We start from the raw sequence: 19361 nt of genomic DNA, 5'->3' as shown, positions 1-19361 counted from the left end.
TGATGATGATGATGATGATGATGATGATGAAGATGATGATGATGTCTTCCTCAGCTTTGGCGGGGTAGACAAGGAGACAAAAGTAGATGATGAGGGAAAGAGGAAGAGAATCTCTTTATATAAACCCTTTATATTCATCCCCTCTCCTCCACACATATCCATTCATTCAATCAATAACTATTGGGGCATAACAAAAAAGCACAACTCTAACAAAATGTCCTCCAAAGGGAAGTAATCAGAAGGCAATCAAATTTTATTTTATACATTGATAGAATTTTAAAATTATTAAATTCTTGCAAACAAATTTTTAGATCACCACAACTTGAAGAATAAGTAAGGTTTTCTCTCTCTTATATATGCATGGAAACATTGCTAACAGCATCCCAGATAGTTGAAAATAGATACTAATGATCTCTCTGAATAATTTTATTCATAATATAAAAATAATAATTACTTTTATTGTTGATGAAGATTCCAAGAGCAAAAATATTATCTAGATATTCTATTATAATTCTCTGTGTGGTATAATGGAGTGATTCTCAAAGTATACTCTGGGAAAATGCCTTTAGAGTCCTTAAGATCATTTTAGAGAGTCCATAAGACCAAAACTATTTTCACAATGATACTAATAAGTTTTCATATATAATTCAGAACAAATCTGCCTTTTGTTCATGTAGATTATATTTGTAGTCTAATAAGAAAACTTATTAGTATCATTGTGAAAATAGTTTTGGTCTTATGGACTCTCTAAAATGATCTTAAGGACTCTAAAGGCATTTTCCCAGAGTATACTTTGAGAATCACTCCATTATACCACACAGAGATAATATCTTATTCTTCAAGTTGTGGTGATAATAAGATAAGTAAAGGATAGAGGGTTAACCTTGGAGTAAGGAAGATTTGGATTCAAATCTCTTATTTATTAGCTATTCACTTAACATCTTTAGATATCAATGTCCTCATCTATAAAGTAGAGAAACTGGCCTCTAGCTCTAAATTTATGACCTCACAGTCTTACTTGTGATCTGTAATGCAAAAGTATTTTCCATTAATGGTGAGATATCTACTTGAAAGAACATTAGTGGGTGGAATGCCTAAGGGATCTCTGCTTGACCTTATATTGTTTTAACTTTTTTCCCCAATAAACTGATAAATACATGGTATCAAATTTGCAAGTAACACAAATTGGGAAAGGCAATTAATATAATGGATAAGTCAAGACAAAAAGTGATAGATTTGAAAACTGGATTAAAATTGATAAGATAAAATTTAATAAATTTTATAATTGGATTCAAAAATCAACATTACAGGGGCAGCTAGGCAGCACAGTGTATAGAGCATTGGCTGCATAGATAGGAAGACCTAAATTCAAATCTGGCCTCAGACAGTTGATATTTACTAATGTGACTCTGAGCAAGTCACTTAATCCCAATTTCCTTGTACCAACAAAAAAAAGCTTCTGAGGACTGAGGAAGATTAGAATTAGTCCATATCACACCTGCAATATTGTATTCAGATCTAGGTGCTACGTTTTAGAAAAAAACATTTATAGGAATATCCAAGAGGAGGACAGGCAAGTCAGGGAAGAACTCCAAGATTTTGCCATATGAGGGTTGCTTGTATAGCTTGGAGAAGAGAAAATGTAAGGGCTCATGAAAACCGAAGGGTTACCATGCAGAAGAATTAGATTTATTCATCTTGGTCCAAAAGACATAACCAGAATCAAAGAGTAGAAATTATAGAACGGCGGATTTGGGTTTGATATAAGGCAAAACTTCCTACGCATTAAGTAAAGCTATCCCAAAGTAGACTGCTCTTCACTAGAAGTCTGCAAAGACTGGGTAACCAGTTGGTGGTCAGAATGTATCAAGTTGCACAATTATAGGTTGTACAAAGTGATCTCTAAAGACTTACAACTCTAAATTGCTATGATTCTGTGGTCTTCAAATGAGATAAGATTTGCAAAGTTCTTAGCCCAGTCCCTGACACTGGGGCTATATGAATGCTGTTATTAAATACCATTCCTCTTCCTCCAAAAGCCTGCTCTTCTACAAATTATATATATAACATGGCTCTGTAATATGGCTATACTGTAATATATATAACAGTTCTCAGGAATACTACTATCACTGATTCTTCATTACCAACATGAAGTGCAAATGTGATAATTTTTTTAAAAATATATGAAAAATCAAGTAAATCTTTTAGCTAATTTGACTCATGCAATTTCAACTTCAGGTAAAATTTTATTTCTTGACTGACTGCTACAACACAAGTAGAAAAGATTTTGTAAAAGGAAAAGAAGTAAAATGTTATCTATTAATTTCCTGCTCTGTGTACTGAGGTGAAGATGCTTTCCATACATATTGGACACATGAACCATTTTCCCATAATACTGCAATACATGAGTGTGAATGTATTTAGAAAAATTCTACCTACTAGTTCATTGATATTCTAATATATCATTGTCTTCTTTATAACATACCTGAACTTCCACCCAGACAAAAAGAGAGTGCATTGTTTACCCCAGTTCACATTTCTTAACATTCCATTAAAATAAAATTCCTTTCTCTATCTAAATCAACACTCACTTCAGGAATGGCTAAGATCTTCATGGGGCTTTGGTTCAAGAAATTTGTAAATATAGTCATTTTCTTTATTCTTGGAGCTTGCTGAAGAAAATATGATGGGCAACAAGCTTTTTGTATAAAAAAAAAATGGGTGGAGGAGACCTGATCTACCAGAGTCAGAAGCTAAGGGGCCAGAAAGTGTGACCACATCTGCCCAGGAACAAAATATCTGAAGCAGCATCTTCTGAAGAGAAAGAGGTAGACAAAAATGAAAATGTGAGGAAAAGATGAATTGAAACTTAGAATTAAGGGGTAAAGATAACCATATTAGTTGATGATAGAGCCCTAGAAGTTTTCTCTGTCCCAAAATCTCTTATCTATCTAGATATTCCATGCTTGAGATTGCATTATTACAGATTAATTCATTGTCTTCTTAAGGTATCCTCTTTTAAAAAACTCCAGCCAAACTATATTACTCATTGTTCCAATTGTATATCACATATTTCCCCACCTCCCTTATCTTTGTCTACACTATGTATCCTATGTTTGGAATAGCGATTCCCTATCTTTTCCTTTATTTTTTCTGTACTTGGCCACCTAAAATCCTTCTGTATTGAGAGCCTTCAAGCTTTATCTCAAATGCTTCTTCTTCCCGGAAGCCTCCAAACCTCTAGTCAGAAATTAGTCGATAGCACTATATATATATATATTTTTCAGATATCTTGGTTCTAAATCCAAGACTCTCTACTTTCTTTATTGACCTTGCACATCTTTTGTGTTATAATGATTTTTATACCTCTCCCCCAGGTCCATGCATCTTTAGGATACAGACTTTTGTCTTGTGCTTTCTCCTTATATCTATCCCATCTTTCTTGCACATAGTAGAGGTGTAATAATTAAACTCAATTCAACAAATATTTATTAATTTGTGACAAGCATCATATAAGGTTTAATTAATCTAAGGTTTAAATAAGGCATGTTCCCAACCTTATAGTTTATAATTTTGGTATTTACATAAGACACATCAATAATCATAATACATAATAAGTTCATTGTAGCTCAACTTGCAATATTTTAAGATTTACAAAGAATGTTATTATATTCACCTTGTGAATTAGTTCATAATAACATTATTTCCCTCATTTTATAGATATGGAAATTGGGGCTTGATGAGGTCTCAATGACTGTCCTGTGGCCACATAGCTAATAAATATCAAAGCCAGAACTCAATCATGAGTCTCCTGATTCCAAATTCAGTGCTTTTGCACAGAGAAGTACATAACAAATAATTACCATATATTATCCAGAGGAGAGATCAGAAAAGATTTTGAGAAGGATTTACCATTTACTCTGGAACTTAAAAGTAGGGATAAGAATTCAACAAATGAATATGAAAGAGAACATTTCATATATGGAGGATAGGAGCAAAAATATGCATGTATAAGGGCAAAATTATACATGAAGACTTCATTAGTATGGAAATTATAATATACCCCTGGGAATGAGGAAATTGAGATTCTAGTTCTGATTCTGATTCTTGTGGTTTATTGCCAAGGACACAAAAACACCTTGCTCCAATCCTAAACCAGTTCCTTAGCTCCTTTCCCTTCTTTTTCCGATTCACAAGATTCAGAATGGAAAATCTTAGATTAAGTTACAAAACCATATTATTGTTATACAGTTTAACTAAGTCATTAGACCAGCAAGGCTATTCTTTTACTTTTTTGTTTTGTCTTCTCTAACACATTCCCTATACCCTTTGTTTCAAACCTTCCTTTCTCAAGCATCTCTGATAAGGAACCTCATCTGCATTCAATGATCATCTCTAAAAGATGGTTTCCAGAATTATCTATCCTGCCCTAGTGTCTCTCTTGAGCTCCTCTTCTGCCTTTTGGACATCAAAACACTCAGAAGAAGTCAAAATTCCTGCCTCCAAAGTCTCAAAGAAAGATGTGAATTAGTCTCAGGCCATGGAAGACTTCAAAAAGGATTTTTAAAATTAAATAAAAGAGGCAGAGGAAAAATTGTGATGAGGAATGAGAGTGATGCAAGAACATAAAGTAAAAAAAGCCAACAGCTTGATAAAATAGACACAAAAAAATTATTGAAAAAAATAGTACTTTAAAAACAGAATAGGCCAAATGGTAAAAGAGGCACTAAAATCCAATAAGAGAATAGCTTGAAAAGCAGAATTGAACAAATACTCACTGAATAAAATAATTTCTTAAAAGTTAGAATCAGGCTAGTAGAAGATAATGACTCTAGTAGAAGATAATGACTTTATGAGGCATCAAAAACAATCAAACAAAATCTAAAAACTGAAAAAATAGAAGAAAATGTGAATTATCTCATTAGAAAAACAATCCACATGGAATATAGATACAAAAGAGACAAGTTAAGAATTATTGAATGTCATGATCAAAAAAAAAGAGTCTACCTTTCAAAAAATTGTCAAGAAAAACTGACCTGACATTCCAGAACCAGAGTGTAAAATTGACATGAAAAGACTTCATTGATCACCTTCTGAAAGAGATTGCAAAATGAAAATTTCCAGGAATTTTGTAGCCAATGACAAACCTCTCAGATCAAGGAGAAAGTATTTCAAGTAGCATAAAAGAAATGATTCAAATATGGAGTCACAGTTAAGATAACACAAGATTTAGCAGCTTCTACATTAAAGGATCAGAAGGCTTGGAATTTGATAATCCAGAGGTCAAAAGAGCTAGTATTACAAGCAAGAATTACCTATGCAGCAAAACTGAATAGAATCCTTTAGAAGAAAAAATAGATATCCAATGAAACAGGATTTTTAAGCATTCTTTATTTTAAAAAAGAATAGAATTGAATAGAAAGTGTGTTTTTAAAATACAAGATGCAAAAGAAACATAAAAAGATAAATAGAAAAGCAAAATCATAAGGGATTCAATAAAGTCAAACTTTATATTCCTACATGGGAAAAAACAAATAGAAAGATTGCTAGATCTATATACATTGATATAGCTATTTCCTAAAAAACCTTCTCCTTATTAAGACAGTTAAAAGTATACATAGACAGAAAACAGAGGTGTAATAAAATTAGGAGATGAAAAAGAAGAAGGCACTGGAAGAAGGGGAAAGAAAAAGGTAGAATGGGACAAATTATCTGACATGAAAGAGGCCTGAAAGAGATTTTACAGTAGAGGAGGAAATAGAACAAAGTGGGGAGAGAAGTACATTAACCTCACTCTGACTCAAAAAGGAGAAAATATCCATATTCAGATATACAAATCTATCTATCTTACTAATCATGAAAGTGGGAGGGTAAATAGATAAGAGAAAGGGGGGAATCTGAAAGAAGTGAGGACAGTTTGGGGAAAATAAAAGTCAAAATTAAACCACTTTTGATAATAGACAAGGTAAATGGAGAGCAAAATAAAATAAATGGGGAGGGGGAGGATGGAGGGAAATACATATCTATATATATTACATTGCTGTGAAAAAAATTTTTAAGTGAATTTCTCTGGTAAAGACTTCATTTCTCAAAAGAAAAAGAAGACAGAGTCAAATTTATTTAAAAAAAAAATAAAAGAACCATTCCTTAATTGATAAATGGTCAAAGATATGAATGGACAGTTTTTAAGTAAAGTAAAGTAATGAAAGCTATCTATAGTCATATTAAAACAATCTCTAAATTTCTACTGATAAGAGAAGTGCAATTTAAAACAACTTTGAGTTTCTATCCCACATCTGTCTGAATGACTAATATGACAGAAAAGGAAAATTACAATATTGGAGGGGATGTAGATAAAATAAAACACTAATGTACTTTTGGTGAAGTTGTATACTGATTCAACCATTCTGGAGAACAATTTGGAACTGTGCTGAAAGGGCTAAAAAAAACCATACTTATACTTTATCCAGGTAATGCTAAGTAATGCTAGTTGGTCTGTATCCCAGAGAGATAAAAAAGAAAAGAAAAAGAAAAAAGATCTATTTGTACAAAAGAATTTAAAGTAGACTTTTTAATGATGGCAAAGAATTGGAAATTGAGGGGATGTCCATCAGCTAGAAGATGGCTGAACAAGTTGTTGTATATGATTGTGATGGGACACTATTTTGCTTTAAGAAATGATGAATGGGAGCACCAGACATGAAGTCAGAAGGACCTGAGTTCAAATGTGACCTCAGACATTTAATACTTCCTGGCTGTGTAATCCTGGGCAAGTCACTTAACTCCAATTGCTTCAGCAAAAAAAGAAAAAGAAAAGGAAGAAAGAAAGAAAGAAAATGATGAACAGATGCTCTCAGAAAAACATGAAAGACATGAACTTATGCAAAGATAAATGAGTAGAAAAAGAATATTTTACACAGTAACAGCAATATCATATTGTTAAGAATAGCTAGTTACATATAACTTAGCTCTTCTTAACAATACAATGATCTAAGACAATTCTGTAAGACTTATGAGAAAAGGTGCTGTCCATTTCCAGAAAAAGAATTGGTAATGCCTGAATGCAGATCAAAGATAATTTTTAATTTATTTTTCTTGGTGTTTTTTTCCTGTTTTCTTCCACAGCATGACTTATATGGAAATATATTTTGCATGATTACATATGCATAATTAATTGCCTTCTCAATAATGTGGGGAGGAGGAAGAAGGGAGGGATAGAATCTGGTATTCAATTTTTTTTGGAAAAAAGAATATTAAAACTTTTTACACGTAATTGAGGAAAAATAAATTATTGATTAAGTTTTCTAAAAGAAATTCAGTTGAAAAGCTGAAAATGTTTAACCTGGAAAATAGACATTTCAGAAAGATCATGATAAAATAGCTATCATATGAAAGAAAAAATGGAGATATTTTGCTTGGCCCCAGAGAATAGAATCAGGAGCAGTGTTTAGACATTTGAAGGCAGATGGCAATTTTAAGCTTGATGTCAGGAAACACTTGTGAATAATTAAAAGTATCCAAAATTGAAATGGGCTGCCTAAGGAGTGAGTGGGTTCCTCCTCACTGAACGTCTTATAGCATAGTCTAAATTGCCATTGTATTAGTTATTTGGTGATCCCTTTCAGGCTAGAATTGGATTAGATGGCCATCGAGAGCCTTCTTCGAACTCTAAAGTTTTGTGTTTCTATTCTGTAAGTTTTAGTGGGTAGGTTGTGAGGAAATAAAACAAGTATATAGACTACATTTTCTAGAACTTTGTCAGCAAAGGGTAGGATAAATACAGAATGACAGCTTAAAAGGGTAGCAGAGACAAGAAAAAAAGGTTTTTTAAAGGTGAGATCTGAGCTGATTTTTAGTTTCAGAAGTAGCCTGCAGAGAGAAATTGACAATGTATGACAGCAAGGGAATGATTGATGGAGCTAGGTTAAGCAAGACACAAGAAGGTATGAAATCTAAGATATAGGTACAGGAAAGGGAGAAAGTTAACATTTCCCCTGATACTAGAAGAAAAAAAAGAGAGGATTGAGAAAAGAAAATAATTAGAGCTGAAGGCATAGGAAAAAAACAGTATAAAAGAATGTGTGAATAATATACTAGACATGAATGAAAAGACTTACATTTGTTAAGAAACCAATCAGAAAATATAGTGACTTTCTTCATTGCTGGGTTTTTGTTTTTGTTTTTATTGTATGTTAAGACTAGTTCTTCCTATGTTGCCCAGACTAAAAGCAAAGTGCTTAGTCATACAGGCAATACCACTACTGATTGGCAGAACTTTTGACCCATTCCACTTAGGATTTGAAGAGCATTTTACATAAATTACCACATTTGACCTTCAAAACAACCTTGCCAGAAGTATGAAATGTATCACCCCATTTTACAGATCAGAATTTGAATCCTTCTTCATACTTAGCATTAGGAAACTTTTCTACAACTACAAAAATAAAATCTTTTGGTGTCTTTAACATTCATAAAAACATTTTCTTTCTCTTTTATGTTGATTTTTATTGTTTTACTTTTTCCTCAGTAATATATTATTTTTACAATTACAGGTAAAGATAGTTTTCAACATTCATTTTTGTAAGATTTTGAGTTCCAAATTTTTTCTCTATAACTCCTATACCTCCCCCTTCCCAAAACAGCAATCTGATATATGTTACATGTCTACAATCATTTTAAAGATATGTACATATCAATCATGTTGTAAAAGAAAAACCAGAACAAAAGGAAAGAAAGAAAAAGAAAAAAACAAAAAAGAGTTAAAAATAGTATGCTTTAGTTCCCTGAATTAGGGTGGTAATTGATAATCTACTCTGGTCATATATTGATAATCTGCCTCTGCCCTGATCAGATTGATTTATAAAGAAAAAGTTGTTTTATTTGTTACTTGTAAGTAGTTTTCTTTGCCTCTCTATATTTGGAAGTTTAAGGTAAGCAGTTTTATCCAAGCATGCTATAAACAATTTGTCTATTGATTTTCTCATTCTGCCCTTCATGAAATCCAAATGATAAAATACACTGAATCACCATAATGAACAACCCCAGATTATTCATCAGTAAATAAAGTATTAGTTTAGGTAATAAAACACATGTATATAGCATTTTAAAATTTGCAAAACACTTTATACATAACAGTCCTGGATCATCTACAAGGTCTAGGGGGCTGGTTTGTTGAACTCAAACTCACACAACCATATAAATAGAGCAACTGAGTACAGAAGAGTGACTTTTGCCAAAACATTTACCCTAGTGTAAATTGTTTTAACTGATCTCTAGGTGATGCTATTCTAATATTTTCTCCATTATATATGAGGGGGAAAAGATTAAGAAACTTGCCTACACTCATATAGTCAGTGAATAGAAAACCTAATTATTCTGCCTCCAAGTCTAGGACACTTTCCACTGTCTCACTTCACCAATATCTATCTCTGGGAAGTATTTATTAGCCAAAGTACTGAATAACAAGTGGCATATATTGGCACTTAACATCAGCTAGAAAAATAACAAATTGCTTCTTTCCTTTAACTTCCATCACCCAGACCTTTGACCTAGAAAGACTAGATAATAATATTGAATCCTCCAGTTCTGGAGGCAGAAGGGAGAAATGAAATTAGATGAGAAAAATACATCTTTATTTTAACTAATCTCCAACAAATTTACCTTTTCCTTCAATGATGAATTTTTAAAATATCAGTTATACAAAGGAGTCTTCTCTGGACTGCTGAAAGAGTCCATAACCCAAAAAGATTAAGAATTGCTAGGCTAAATAATCTTGTATGCCTGGGGCATGGGTTACCACATAATTGTCTGGCCCTATTTTTCATCATCTATGATTAGAGAAATCTCTACAGAAAATTTTAAGTAAATTCCCATGATGTTTGGATCACAGCATAGGATTTCCAAGGGGCAGAAAACTCTGGATCCTCTTTCCCCTTCCACAAATATTTTTTTTTGTTTGGCTTGGTTTTAAGGAGTTCTTTGTAGCTCATTCAAATGATCATTACCAATGTATGTTTTGAATGATTCTGAGCAATTAAAAGAAAATGGACTTATGTGAGAGAGCTTTTTACGATTTTCTTCATGTGCAATTGTTTGCTTGAAGAGACATATACTTAGTTGATGAAGAAAAATAATTGTATTCAGCTTGTAGTTGGCTCAAAATACAAGTGATCTGTTTTAAAGGACATCATATACTATAACTAGGACCATACTCATCCTTGAAATTCAGGAATAGTAGTTGTTTTACCTAAGAAGTTTAGAGATACTTGGCCCTTTCTTCAAAGGTTCAGCTCTGCATATTTTTAGGATATTGGCTACTTGGAAGAGAAGCAGATGTTTGTAAGAAAAGCATGTTAGGTATATTATGGAGAACTGCAATTCCAGTTACATATGGACGTTGAGGTACATATATAAATATATAGGTTCATGTTTTAAGGCTCCTCAGGTTTCATTATACATTATAGAAGCAGCTTTTCTACATGCTTTTTTTTCGCTCTTTAACTCATCATAAAATGGTAACATAATCGTTAACAGTTACATAGCACTTTAAATTTTTCAGATTTCATTCAATGCATACAAGAGATATAGAAGATAATGTCTTTATTTAACAAATGCCATTTGCATCATACTGGTATGTCTCCCTGAAGAATTCCCAGTAGCCTAGAGATTTATGACATCATCAAGTCATTATATTTCTGTATAAATAATCCGTTAGTAGAGGTACCTCTCTTGTGGCCCTAGCATCTGTCCCATCTCTTAATATAAGAGGAAATCAAGTCAAACCTGCATCCATGATAAAAGACTAAAACAGACAAAAGAAATGGTGAGAAGATAGGACAATCAGTAGAAGAAACAGATAGTTGTAAAAGGAATAAAGCATGTGGACATTCCCAAAGCCCAGAGTTAAAAAAAAAAAAAAGAAAATTTTAATTGAACTCAACAAGCTAAGAGTAAATAAATGACTACATGATGTGATAGAACATCACAAAGGTAAGCGAAGCACAATCAGAAGATTCTGATGTGATTTTGAAGGTGATAGCTGAGGATAAGATATAGAGATGCCATGCTGGTGAAAGAGAAAAAGAGACTCTAAAAGACAGTGAATTGATAAGATTGCAGTACTTTCAGAGATTTTTTCAAAATATAGGAAAAGTTGATTCAGTTTAGCTCAGAAGAACAAATTGTGCCTCCTATATGCAAAGAAATGTTCCAGAATGACAATGGGACATGGACATTGTGCTCAGGAGCTTACAAAATAGTCATTATGCTGTATCAAGAGGATCCTAATAACAAAAAGTGGAATTGTAATTGAAGAGTACTTACAATAAATCAATGGAGGACAAAAGTACAAAAGGCCAACCTCAAATGGATATAATAAGCACAAGTACTTTCAGAAATGAAATTGATCAAAATGTGTTTAATAAGTAAAAATGGTTCTGTGTGGTACCATTAGTCAATGCTTATTAAATCGTCTGTTCAAAATAGAGTTTCCCATTTTAAAAGCCTTTATGTTTAATGAAGTACATGTTTTGTCTCAATCATCTAGTAACATCAAAGAAAGGGTGTAACTTCAGTGGAGAAGGAAAACAAAATAAAATGTTACTCATACATGGATATCAGCATCTTTCATTGTTTTGTTTTGTTTTTATATAAAACATACAAGTAAGGTTTTGTTTTACTTACAACAGTGCCACTGACATAGATCACTTTCAGAAAGGATACACAAGAATGCTAATAAATGTTCAATCAATAACTATCTGAAAGCAAAACAATGAGAGGCAAGAACTGAAATTTAGTGCAAAAAATCTATTCATGATATAATGAAAATGCTACATATCCAAAGAAGACTTTCAGTGTAACTAGCCAAAATTATTTTTAAGTATTGTTGTTTTCAACCTTTTGAAATGAGGAATTTGTCTTTTGATGTGAAACCTGCTCTTCATCATAAAGATAGAACATAGTGTCCTTGGCTAAGCTATTCACCACAGAAGTAGGCTATTTTGGTATTCTGTTTAGCATATTGTGAAGGCCCAGATTCCAGGTGAGCAGCTTGTTACAGAATAGACTAAAAGTCTATGTGGTCATTTCCTTCCTTCACTGATTTCATGTCCAGCCTACCATTCGATCTGTTCCTTAAGTATTTCATTCAATATTCAATCAATCAATAACATGCTTTCAATCCTACTCCATGCCTTAAATTAGTATGGGGAATATGGAAATAATCTGAAATTACTTTAAAATATAGTCAATATCACAAAGTTTTCAATAATAATGATTAATACTAAGAAAAAATTACTATATACCACTCACCAAAAACATTCCATCCCAAAAAAGGATATTTATAATATGCTTGGACAATAGATTCTGGAGGATTAAAATGATTTTATATCAGATTTTCTGAGCTATTGAATTCAATTAATAATAAAATTATAAACATTAGTAAGCAAACAACTAGAAAATTAGTCATGCTTTCAAATAAGTTCAAAAAGTTGTATTTCTACTTTTATTGAATGTACAAAAGGCTATTTCAGGAAAAAAATGTTTGTACTCATCCAAAATGGCCTATAGGGCACATTCATCTGAAAAATCAAATGCAAATGTCATAAATATATTGCAAATATCATAAATATATTTGATGCTTTTATGTTTAAGAAGTACTTTCTTAATGACAACACTTTAAGGTACGTAGTATAAATATAATTATACCCATTTTGTACATGAGAAATATGAGGCTCAGAGAAGTAATTTGTCCATAGTCAGACAAATCCAACACTGAAACTTTAATCTCCTAATTCCAAGTCCAGTATTAGTATTACTCTACTTACCACCTCATGTTTCAATGTTATATCCCCAGCACCTGGCCTAATCCCACATACATAATTATTTTATAACAAATTATGGCAAATGAGGGTGATGGAATGCTGTTGTGATATAAGAAATGATGAAAGGAATGGGTTCAGAAAAATTTGGGAAGGTTTACATGATTCAGAGTGAAGCAAGCAGAAACAGAAAAATAATTTATACAATAACAAAAATTTGCAAAAATAAACAACTTTGAAAGATATAATGTTCTATGATCAATGCAGTGAGCAACCATAATTCTAAAGAACTAATGATCTATGATACCAACCTCCTGACACACACAGAAAGAGTGGATTCAAGACATATACTTTTGGACATAAATACCATGAGAATTAGTTTTGTTTGGCTAGATATAATATTTCTTACAAAGTTTTTCTTTTTTTCTTTTCTTTTAACCTTGGAGGTGGAAAGAGAATAAAATAAATATTTCCTAGTTGAAAAACAAAATGATATTTAAAGTTTACATGAAAAACATCTCAAAGAAAAATTAAAATTTGCTTAAAGAAAATGTTGAAATTCAGTGTTTTAATTTCTGTTCTTGCTACATCATATTTTTAAAATAGCTTTAAATTATTAGCCAGATTATTCATTGCAAGCTCATTATAAGTATGTTTACATATATGTGTGTGTATACATATATATTCAGAAATAGGTAAAATATTCTTGGGAAAACCATATTTATGTTAATAGTTCTCTACCCTGCTAAGTTTAAAGGCCATTAGTATAATTCAAATATTTGAAGTTCAAAAAGGGTAGCAAGTAAGATAGAATTGAAATTAATATATGATAAAAAATACAAAGTATTTTAAAGTTTATAATGAAATGTAATTGGTAAAAAAAAAAAAAATACTGAAAAATCTTAGGTGTTCAGAGTATCCACCCAGATATTTTTTAAATCAGCCAATCAGTTTTAGGATGGGAGTAGGGACAGAGATTGAGATTTATCTCTCTGGATTAATTAATAAGTGCTGCATTTGTTTGATGTTAGGTCTATTCTCTAGATTTATTAAGATAGGGAATTCTAAAGAAAAATCTATTATAGAAGAAGAAACAGAGGAAATAAATGACTAGAGGTAGAACAAAGAAAATTGTTGCATCTCAGAAATTCCACTATAAAATCCCCAAAATTCAAAAGACATTCCCAGTGAATTTCCTTGAGTGATACAAGCAAAACTAGTTGTGGGCTTTTAATTACTTTCTAACAGGCCACCATGGACATTATAGAATAGATGTCATAGTGAGTCTAGACAAGGATTTAGGAAGACTCAATGACTGAGGAAACTACACTTCTCTCTAATCTCCTATAGATCCCTGAATTGCAGGGTAGAAGCATCCTGAAAAGACTGACCTTGTAACTGGGGCATAGGCAGAGGAGAATGATCTACATCTTTGTAAATAAAAGAAAATAAAGGCAATTTCAGTTCCTGAGCTGGATAAATTAAGCAGAAGAAACAACTTACATTGAGAAAGAATAGGAAATTATGTATAAGTGGGCATGGAAGTTTTGATATCAACTCTTCACAAAAAAGCAAAAGCCACATGAAGTATCATGTGGAATTATTAGAATAGCAGAAAAATGGCTAATGAAGTTATTTTTAGAAGTGATCCCTAGCATCACAAGTCAGCAAACAGAAACACACCAAACAAACCCAAACTCAAACAACAATGGAAATTTAATATGAGTTCTTTCTCAAGAAAATTAACAGACCTAGTTCCAGGTCACTTTTTTTTTCAAATAGATAACTCTGGGTGTCACATAACACCCAAGTATAGGCTTTCTTTGATAAAATGAGAAACAGAAAGAAAATTCATTCTTCATCCCCTTCTCTAAAAATGAATGGAAACTATCCTATGAAGGTAACATGAAAAGCATTACACTAACTCATAATAATAAAACTTCATTTTTACCTGTAAGAAAGTACAGAATCCCCAAAATCAATGACCCATAGACATGTTCATGTCTACTTAATATTTAAATGAAGTAAGCTGGTCTCATTCACCCTGGATTTTGTCATTTTCCTTTATGGAAGTTTTCTCTTATTCAGTTTGTATATATTTGGACCATGTACTTTTAGACTACTTAGTAAGTATAAAAGAAAATTATGTGCAATATTGATAAAGAGTGCAAAAGGCACATATTTAAAATGAGACTTAGATGTTGGTATCTCAGATGAATATGAGATGTGAAGTTTTGTTGTCTTTTTTTTTAATCCAGGTTAATAAAAATGAGTCAATTGGGGAATGTTCACAGTAATGCAGTCCAAACTTCCATAAATAAAGAGTTAATAATAATATAGATCATCACATGTACTTTAAAATATAGTCACACACTTTTAAAATATAGTGTGATGATATATATATATATATATTTATATGTATGTTTTATATACATATAAATGTTTGAAGAGAGGAGAAGAAACTGTCTTTGTATGCTTGTACTGAAAGCAATGGTGCCATTAGAAATGGAATTATTCATTTTTATTGAAAATTACTTTACAGCTGCTCCATTTAATCAAACTTGTTGATTTCTCAATTCAGTATATTAAAAAGCCTTTTAATACTTCTTGGTATTGCATTGATAATTATATAACAATCATTGAGCCTATGAAATTACTTAAAGACATAAAGCCATCATCATTTAATTTCTTTTTCCTAGTGTCTAATCTTAAGAATTAAATTTCAACAATCTACCAAAGATTCATTTTCATATATATCTATATGCATTGTGCTTTCCCAAACATGATTAACTTAGCATTTGTGGACCAAGTCTCTTCATTTAGAAAGGAGTTGGATTAGATTATCTTTAAGTTATCTTCCACATCTGACCTACAATAGTTTTCTATGTATAGGCAGAGACATATGGAACAAGAAAAATAGCTAATAAAATCAATTATTTTGCTAATTCAAGTCTCTGTGAAAACAAAACAAATATGTTACTTTCTGGATATTATCTACCTTTTAAATTTTTAAATGACATCCTGATATCTATGTCAGCTAAGTATTTTTCATTTAATGCAGGATCTTCTAAGGAGGTTGTTTGAAAGGCATGAGAATTAACAGCATAAGTGTGTGATGGAGGAGATTCTTACTCCTACATACTTTAGCAAGTATGAGGCATGGGAACAGTAGTGATGGGGTCACAGAAACATGTTCAAGTTGCTGAAGAACCATGATCATTGATCATATTTCCATATAAATATGGAATTAGTCCAATTCATGGGTCAGTGTTGAATTTTGAAAAATACATCTTCAGATTTATAATTTTAGCAAATTACCTGAGACCTACCCTTGCAACTACAGAAAAGGTGAGGTTTTGTTACATAATTCTACATATTGCTGGAATAATTGCCAAAGCAGTTTTGTTGCTTTTTTAATATTCACTATCCCACAGGAAATATTTAGTTCATGAAAGAGAAAGTAAAGAATGTGTATGCCCTGCCTGCCTCCCTAAATGAATATATGTCAGAAGAGGGGAGGTATTATCCAATATTGCTGTTGAGAAAGGGATTGAATATCAATTTCTGGACCACATTCCCTCAATACCCTTGCATTCCCAGTACATTTGTTTTTTAAATGCAATCCCTACCTTCTGTGTGGACAGCCGAGACATAGGTCCAATTGTAACGTTTGACTATGTCAAGCATAGCCCTGGCTTGCAACGTGTCTGAAGGAACTACCCTCAAAAAATATTTGTACAAGGTTTTGTCACTCAGGTCAATGCTTGTGGCTGAATAAGCAATCTGGGGGATGTCAAAGAGTTGAAGTAAGTTCTGGACTTGGATAGCCACTGAGCTGGAACCAGGACCAATCACACCTGCAATGGGCTTTTTAGTCCGGCCAGGATGGTGCAATTGGTTGTCAGGCAGGCATCGATTGGTCCCATCCTTGTCATCACGAATAGAAATCAGAGAATCCCTAATGAACTCAATACTCTGCTCCAGTGCAACAGATGAGTGCCAGCAAGAATCCCTAATCTCACTGCCCAGCGTGATGTTGGGCAGGAGAATGGGATCAGAGTTAATTTTATCCAATGTATGAAACATGGCCTCCACTCTCTGAATGCCATATTGCTCTCTTATCTCCCCACACTTCCTCTCAGGCACTTTTTCTGCTGGTGGCTGATGGTGAACAGAGAAGAGAGCTCCAATAATGACATCTCCATCCATTCTAGCCACTGATCTCTGAGAGGAGCCCCCAACCAACAACACATTCCTGCCAGGGCTCCTTGGTAGAAGAGTCATCTCCAAGAAGATGGCTGGGAAAAGCACCAACAACATCCCCATCATCTTATTGCACGATGCCATACACATCCAGGTGGCCAGTTTGATAGACTCTTCTTTCCTGAACATTGTGGGAGACAGAGAGATGTCTCTTGTTTCCTTTTTCTTGAATTAGTTACTGCTCCCCTAAGTGTCTCCTATATATCAGGGGCCACAACTCCACCCCACCTCTTCTTCCTCTTTTTCTTCCTCGTCCTTCACAACCACCACCTCCACTCACTGGAGGTGTTTTCAGACAAATGTGAGCCTTTTTTCCCCAGAGGTGTCTCAAAGTAAATGCATCAGTAGCACAGCTGGAATCCCTGTGGCCAGGAGTTGTACCTGGGGAGGGGAGAGATGCAGTAAGAATAAAAACAAAAACACTATGATTAGAAGAAATAGTCAGTGAATATTAATCATTTCTCAATTCTTTCCCTTCAACAAATGTCAGAGTCAACCAGATGAAAATTTAAGGACACTTTAAGGACAGCTAGAGAAATACTGTCTTTATTCCTCCCTAGTACTCTATAAAATCTTACTTGATTTATAAACTCAGCTATGTATCCTCAAGATTGACCTTCACCCTCTCTATGTCTCCTGATGGTCAAAATAAAAACAACTGAAAAAGTTTTCAAGGTGTTCCTTTATTTTTGCTTCTTCCTGCCAAACATTCCAATCCAGAAGTTTTTACTAGTTGTCCTCAACTCTCTATTCTCACTCTGATTTCAAGAGAGCCAACTTTTTCAGGAGAGAAAATTTGGAGACTCGTGAAGTAAATCAAAGAAAAGGTCAAAAAGAGAAGTGGATGTATCATTTACATAAACTTTTCAAACTGAAGGAAAAGAAAGAATGAAAGATTAAATTCAAGTGTGAAATTTAAGCTTGGGGAAAATCCATATTAGTTACTAAGGCAACGCCTGGGAAAGTCAACGTGTTTTGGGTTTGCCTGAGAAGCCAGCCTTTCACTACATTTTGAAGGAAGAAGTGGTAAAGATGAGTCGGCTGATTAGAAGATATTAAATAGTTTAGCGCAGTTAAGAGAAGAGGTAGATGAAATGCTATATATACCTTAGTCGAGACTGTTTTGTTCAAAAGAGTTTAAATAAGAGGGAGAAAGAAATAGTTTCCTGTTGCATTCATTGGTGGGAAAGCTGCACCCTACCGCTGCTTTCAGAACACTGGACAGCGCACCGAGCAGCTTCAATCTTTTCGCTGCAGTCGCCAGGACTCAGTGGATGAATTAACCCAATCCTCTTCCCCACTCCTTCAACTTACTCGCCTGTGCCCTTCATCACAACCACCAGAAAGCAGCAACAGCACGGACACATACACACACACACACACGCATACATCGTACGCTTACCCCCTTCACCTTTCCTCTCTCCAGTTTCACTGAGGCTTCTCCTGCACCTTTTGGATTAATTTGGGAAGAATAGGAGTGGGGATTGATTTGGGGATAGAGTCACAGACTCTCAATAGCAAGCAAACGGAGCTGAAGTTGGCTCCCACTGCAATCCTTAGCCTGATCTCTTTCTCCTCAAGGAGAAATTGGGAAATAAAAGAGGTTATGGGAATGGGGATATGAAGAAAAGGAGGGAAGCGGGTGCAGGAGAAAGAAAGAAGACAATTCCAAAGAACCAGTGGATCTCAACGCTTTCCCTGATTACATGGCCAAAATAAATAAACATGCATCTAATACCAAGCAGAAAATTAAAGAGATTAGAACAGTGCCTGTCACATGGAGACAGCTTTTATCTACTGTATTACAGATCAATCTTAACATATTTGGCAGATTTAAACTTGAGCCTTACCTGAATCTGGGAGACGGTGCTGTTCTTCCTTGGTCAAAGCAGACAGTGGCACCTCTCCGGTTCACAGAAGCTTTAGCACAAATCCAGTTGCATGGTAAAGATAGGCTATGGGCTGTACACTAGTGCCCTCTTTCTTCAACATAATTTTACCGCAAGAAAAAAAGGGGGGAAAACAGGTCACCCAAGGCTCATCCATTATCTCATGCATAAAAATCAGTCATTTGTGGAAGGGGGATGGGAGATAAGACTGAGAAGAAAAGAGAACTCTTATTCCTTTTATTATTTTATGTTTCTTAATAAACCAGTAAAACATAAATAATAGTGTGGAGGTGTTGGGAAAGGAAGTACATATGCTGCTTTTTGTGGATGTTCTCTGTATTTCTTCTAGCTATTCAAATATATTACCCTCCCTTCAATAAGACAAAATCTA

At 33.5% G+C, this 19361-nt stretch overlaps 1 protein-coding gene across 3 annotated transcripts in view; it reads right to left on the bottom strand.

Annotated features, from left to right (window-relative positions):
- Positions 1-19018, bottom strand: part of GRM1 (glutamate metabotropic receptor 1) — a 443057-nt gene extending 424039 nt beyond the window's left edge. For all 3 annotated transcript variants that reach the window (XM_051997908.1, XM_051997909.1, XM_051997910.1), the window contains exons 1-2: positions 18932-19018; positions 16448-17462 (exon numbers count right to left, since the gene is read on the bottom strand). In XM_051997908.1, the coding sequence (XP_051853868.1) occupies positions 16448-17210 (763 nt within the window). In that variant the 5' untranslated portion in view covers positions 17211-17462; positions 18932-19018. The remainder of the gene's footprint in view (positions 1-16447; positions 17463-18931) is intronic.
- Positions 19019-19361: the final 343 nt, after the last annotated feature.

The sequence above is a fragment of the Antechinus flavipes genome, chromosome 4 (assembly GCF_016432865.1).
Source record: "Antechinus flavipes isolate AdamAnt ecotype Samford, QLD, Australia chromosome 4, AdamAnt_v2, whole genome shotgun sequence".
NCBI classification, from domain to species: domain Eukaryota; kingdom Metazoa; phylum Chordata; class Mammalia; order Dasyuromorphia; family Dasyuridae; genus Antechinus; species Antechinus flavipes.
The sequence above is the reverse complement of the archived record's forward strand: the minus strand, read 5'-3'. Positions and strand labels throughout refer to the sequence as shown.